The sequence below is a fragment of the Camelus ferus genome, chromosome 8 (assembly GCF_009834535.1).
Source record: "Camelus ferus isolate YT-003-E chromosome 8, BCGSAC_Cfer_1.0, whole genome shotgun sequence".
Lineage (NCBI taxonomy): Eukaryota > Metazoa > Chordata > Mammalia > Artiodactyla > Camelidae > Camelus > Camelus ferus.
This window is the reverse complement of record NC_045703.1, coordinates 54387043-54393042: the sequence shown is the minus strand read 5'-3', so window position 1 is coordinate 54393042 and position 6000 is coordinate 54387043. Positions and strand designations below refer to the sequence as shown.

Sequence of the window (6000 nt, the reverse complement as noted above, 5' to 3'; positions counted from 1 at the left end):
TCAACTACTGGGAGGTCCACGTTAACAGAACACCAACGCTAAACTTGATTCAAATGTATGGGATTAAACTGTAATTAACGATGATCCTTGAGCTTTCTGTCTTAAGTAGGCTAAGTAAAAGAACAAGGCCTCGCATGAACCAGGTCAGAACTGGGAGAATTCTTTCTTTCTTAAGCATGTTATTGTCTTCAAGCTTAAACACTTGATATAAGAAAAAATTCCCTTCTAAACCTTCAGTCAGATATTCAAATATTCTTTTGTATCTGTGGGTGAAATTTCATTTAAAAAGAGGAAATGAGACTGCATTCGTGGAAACCAGCACTGAGATGGGACTTGCGAGCATCCAAAATAGTTACAAATATCAGCACACCTTTGATTGTTGATAAAGGTGACAAAGCAAATGGCCATTTCCAATCCTACTAGGTGGGGTGTGAGTGAGTGCTAGACTAGGGCTTATCCCTAGCTCTGCCTGTCCCTTGTCCTCTAATTTTCATATTCCACCCCTGAGCCCAATTTCTGATTGGTTGATTCAATTATATACTTTAAAAATCATAATCCCCCATGGCTACTGAGTTATGCTGCTCTTAGTACTGAAGTTTCAGTGATGGTGGAAACTCTCCCGTGAAAGAGACACAGTGAAAAGACAGATGGTGAATTTCACAAAAGCCTTCTTCACAAAACACATTCTTTGTATACATGCAGTTACCTAGGTAATGCCACGTTTACATCTGCTAGTCCGAGTTTTCACTGCGTACACATCTTCACGTTTGTGCACACGGATTCCTCTTTCTTATACCAAAGATATTAAAACTTTGTGCTGTGGCTGAAGGTGTCTGACATGATAATATTTTTATAAAAATTATCTGAATGAGAACTGCAATAACCCTTGACCTTATCAATAACCTGATGGACAGGAATGATTGATGTTTGTTCTCCATCAGCATGGGTCAGTTTTGATGAGGACTTGTCCATGGAAGCATTATCTGCAAGAAATGATACAAGAAATTAGGCTGCAAGATGAGCTGGTGACATGCCTCAGGGCCACCCATACTGGACGCTTTATTTTGCACATTAAAGAGGATCACAAAGGAAATGAAGTTCTGGGTCTCAACAGGTAGTAGGCAGCACTAAAATCTCATGTTTTTCATCTTCAAAGTGCATTCCTGCATATGAATGAATGTTAACGTGCCTTCTAGTAATTTGTGTTGGGGTTTGTTTTAAGAAATGTTCTTGTGAGTGGTATTTTTCAAAGAGCCAGTGAATAGAATGATCAGAAAATTGCTGCAAAAATATATGTGGCGAATGACTCAAACCAAGTAGTGACAGATTATGTAACAAGTGAATTGAAAGATGCTGAAATATTCATGGAAGAATTGATATGACGTCTAAGATATGTTTTCAAAATAACACAGGGAGGGAAAAATGGGTAGGTGGCTATGAATTGATAGGTACAAGGGGGTTCATTATCTTATCCTCTCTATTTTTTTTATATACGTGTGATATTCTTCATAATAAAAATTTTAGTAAAATATAATTTAAAGGATTTTGGAAAAGAACAGTGAATTAAAAAAAAAAGGCTATCTTGAACACATTTTCTCATTGTTTTTAGCTTGTGAAATGGCAATATAGAAAAAAAGCATCTTTTACTAATGATTTTTAAATTATAGAAATCAAACTTTTTTTTTAACAAAACTTATCTTTATTAGAAATACTTTAAGTATATGCTTTCATTAACTATGTTACAGTCTCATGATGTTACTTCTGGCAGCAATAATATCAGAGCAACTGATAGTAACAAAGTAATACTAGTAATAAAGGACTGCTAAATACATTTCTGTTCTGAATTTCTCAGTATCATATATTTTAACATTTTTATAGACCCAAATCTTTCTAAAACTGGCTCAGGTAGTACCCTGAGAATTGGCCTACGTACCTTATGGATATCTTGTAAGTATCTGCTTTGCTCTCTCTCCCAACACGTTTTAGAGAAAAACTGTATCTCAAAGTTAACCACAGAGATTTCACATCCATGGAGGAGTAAACATGACCTTCTGCAAAGTACCCAGTTCCCTATAGCTTTATCCTCTCTAGTCACTGCGGGAGAGGCAAAACCTTTGTCATGAAAAACTGCTTCTAGGAATCCTGGCTCCAAAATTGAAATGTTTATTCCAGGTGTTTTATGTTTTGAGTACGTTGGACCCAGTATGTGACATAACATTAAAAATCCATAAATAATTGGTAAAACTATCATCACTGTATCTATTTCCTTTGGAAACAACTCATTGTACAGCTTTTTTCTTGTGTTGGAGCAGATGCTAAATAAAACGAAGGCTAAAACAGAAAACGGTGTGTTCATCCCACTAAAGGAAGCAAGAGAGAATAGATGGTTTATGGGAAGAGTGGGCAGACTGACGCCTGGTGGAATGATCACGTCCCAGGATTGATAAGGAAAAGGCTCAGGGAGTCATTTTATAAGGGCCCCTCCCCCTTTAGCTCTCAGCAAGCTGATTGGTTCTGTGCTTTCCTTCAGTCCATATGTTCACTAGCCATTGGTTTTCTGTTGGGAATTTCTCTGTCAACTGAAATCTCAATAATGAACAATATGTACTTGCTATTTTTAGAAAACCACACATCTTCAAAGAAACATCATGCTTCATTAACAACTTTCAGGGGCATGTACTTTTTAGAGATTTTGACCAACTCCATTCCAAATATGTGACCCAATTTTTTGAGTCTTCACAGACTAATAAAGTAAAATTCTGAGCAAGGTCTGTATTTCAATATATATGCTGTTCCCATTCCTCTGGACAGCTACTATATTGTGGACAATATAGACTTTGATTATGGCTGCAAGTCTGAAAACCAGGGGCTAGGGAAATGAACTGTTATTTGACCTATGCTGAAATTTCAAGCAGATAAAAGTCCTCAAAAAGCAGGCTTGGAATTAACTTTTTTATGACTTCTATGAATGTACCATGACATATCTAGTCATTCATAAAAGCAGTGAAAAATTAAAGAAGTTCACTCCTTTCCATATCAAACCTCTCAAGTACTGCGTTTTTTTTCTTCACATTATTTTACCTGAGATGTGACCCACTAACTCCAGAGCATGGTACATTTCCTAGAAGGAGCAGCTTGCAGACACCCCCATGCAGAGAAGAGCGGCCACAGCACAGGACCATTTGAAATTTCAGAAATTCCAGCTCAATGCAGGAATGTCCTTGTGCTCGCTGAGAAGTATTGTAAAGAACAAGCAATTTTGCTGGTGCAGCAAGAGTCTTAAGTTTAACCCATGCAAATATTGTCCTATTAACCTTGCAAAAAATTCATGCATTTAAAAAAGCAGTAAAAGTTTACCTGAATGATCCACTTTTGTTGAAGCAATGCTCTTAGAAGACATTATCTACACCATAAACATATGAATTTCTAGATCAATTCCAAGAAATAAACCATCTAGATATCCATGATGCTACGTGGTGACTTCCTGCATACCCCGACCCAAGCACCCCAGCTGTCCCGCTGAGGCTATCTACGTCAGTTGACTGCAAACCAGAATTTATTCTCTCATGGAAATAACGTCATATAGCTGACTACATCCTTATATTAGTTGACAAGAATCCATTTAGCCAACCCTCTGTATCTGAGGTTCCTCTATATCTGCAGTTCTGTACCCATGGATTGAGCCAACTACGGATCGTGCAGTCTTCTTGTATTTACTACTGAAAAAACCTGCATATGAGTGGACCTGTGCGGTTCAAACCTGTGTTGTTCAAGGGTCAACTGCTAAAAGACATTTTGTGCCAGGGAACTACCAACTAGGTAGAAAAATCTGTCTCAGACTATATACCTGTTATCAATTTTTTTTTTTTTACACAGGTATTTCAAGCAGGGGTGCACAGACCTCTTAATTTTAGGCAAAACTGCAGGACTCAAAGGCTGCCCTTTCTTCTGGAACAGTCCAGAGCTTTTATTCAGTTTCCAAAAATGTCCCTGACTCCCAGACACTTTAAGAACTCTCCAAAGCTGCTCCAAGTTTCCAATCTTTCTTTAACTAATTTTGGAATTAAAAAACTCTCAACACATTCAAACTTTTTTCCACAGTGCTATCTTAAATCCCAGGCAGCGGCCATACCAGTGGTGCCAGCAGGGACGTGTGGGAGGAGTCAAATATACAGAAGGGTCATTTGAAATTCAAGCGTTTGCAATGAGAACATTTACAGACAATCACATACATCACTCTCTACCTGCAAAAAGCCAAATATGAATCTCTCTTTTTGGTGCCACTTGCCTCCACTTATGTTTATCAGCTAAACAAATTCAAAATTTTAAAGTTATTTCCATTATCCTCATTTCAGAATCATCTTTCATTAGGAAAGTGCTGGATGCTGAGTGTTGACAGCTGTTTGCTTGAGGTTTATTTAGTATTTAAAAGTAGCAATTCTGCTATTTTTGATTGAAATTATTAAAAATTATACCTTTTTGTACCACTAACTGGCTATCAAGTACTGTAAACTAGTCTTTACAGGCATATGTCATTTTATTGTACTTCATTTTGTTGCCTCTTTGCAGATACCACAGTTTTTGTAAATTGAAGATTTGTGGCAACCCTGTGTTGTGAGATGATGGTTAGCAGTTTTTTTTTAAGCAATAAAGTATCTTCTAAAATTAAGGTATGTACATTTTTACGTAATTATACCGCACACTTAATAGACTGTAGTGTAGTGTAAACATTACTTTTATATGCACAGGGAAACCAAAAAAATTTATCTGGCTCTCTTTATTCCAAATATTCACTTTATTATGGTGGTCTGAAAGCAAACTTGCAGTATCTCCGAGGTCTGCCTGCATTTGCGTATTGTCTTCAGGATTGTTCACATACATGCTCAGTGTCAGAAAGTGTGGTCGTTGTATATATCATGAAGATTCAGGTGATGAACAAAGACACGGTGTTTCTCACCATCCTGTATCACTTTCTAAATATGATGCTCTCTATTCTCTCATATTTAATTAGAGATTCAAAGATCAATTGCCAGTAATGCTTTCAATGGTTAAGGACTTGAGTATTCTTTTTCTTTTTTCTTATTGAAGTAATTGATATATGAGTGTATTAACTTTAGGTGTACAACATTATGATTTGATATTTGTATATATTTCAAAGGACTAAAATCTTATCTGTAATATACATCCTGGATGATGTTTCTTCCTGTTCCCATGCCAACTTGCAAAGTAACTTACAAACTATGTTGAAATAATCTGCAACTCAATTTCTGTATTTTTTAAATAAAAACACATAGCTTTTTAAACAAAATACCTTTTTTTTAAGGAAACCTAAGTTTTAAAGCAAACGAAGTTACAAAAATATTCAGAGTTAATGATATTATGGTCATATAGGTTCAATTGATTGTAAAATTTTAAAAAAGACAAAAAATTCATAACGGTGCTGGCTAAGGTCTTCAAACAGATTTTGATTTTCATAAATCTAAAATAAGCACCTAATGGGCACTGTGATCTTTTAATCTTCGTGACATGCCAATCCTCGCAATGAAAACAGGACAGGAACTGTACCAGAGAACATCTCTACCACGGCCAGAATGACTCACCAGTGTGGCTATTCCTTTTGAAGTAGGTGGTAGAGCTGGATTTAGATTTGGATGTAAGGTAGGTTGAGTTAGATCCGATGGAGCTTGACGACAAAGATTTTCCTAGATTATCAGAGCTTTTCTTGATGATATTGGTAGCTGTCTTACTCCAGTCTGAAAGAAATGACATCTCTCCATGAGCCTGCTTCAGGGGGAGTACACCCTGCCCTGAAGGATCATCACCATGTTATTTAAGTAGCTGATTTACAGCATTAGATGTTCTGATCTGCTGGCAGCGGCTCAGAGAAGACACTGGCACATACACAATAAAAACAGAAGTAACAGAGAGCTTTCTCACTTTGACCTTGTGTTTAAAATTTCACTTTAATATCTGAAGGGTGAGAAGTAACCAGTGATGGTT

At 36.7% G+C, this 6000-nt stretch overlaps 1 protein-coding gene across 7 annotated transcripts in view; it reads right to left on the bottom strand.

Annotated features, from left to right (window-relative positions):
• Nucleotides 1-651: 651 nt before the first annotated feature.
• The window catches only part of ADGRG6 (adhesion G protein-coupled receptor G6), a 125449-nt gene continuing 120100 nt past the window's right edge, over nucleotides 652-6000 (bottom strand). For 5 of the 7 annotated variants that reach the window (XM_032485041.1, XM_032485044.1, XM_032485042.1 and 2 more), the window contains 2 exons: nucleotides 5601-5753; nucleotides 652-983 (listed from right to left, as the gene is read on the bottom strand). In XM_032485041.1, coding sequence (XP_032340932.1) covers nucleotides 805-983; nucleotides 5601-5753 — 332 coding nt within the window. In that variant the 3' untranslated portion in view covers nucleotides 652-804. Of the gene's footprint in view, nucleotides 984-3357; nucleotides 3404-5600; nucleotides 5754-6000 lie in introns of all 7 variants that reach the window. The other 2 variants (XM_032485045.1, XM_032485046.1) reach the window with 1 other exon arrangement.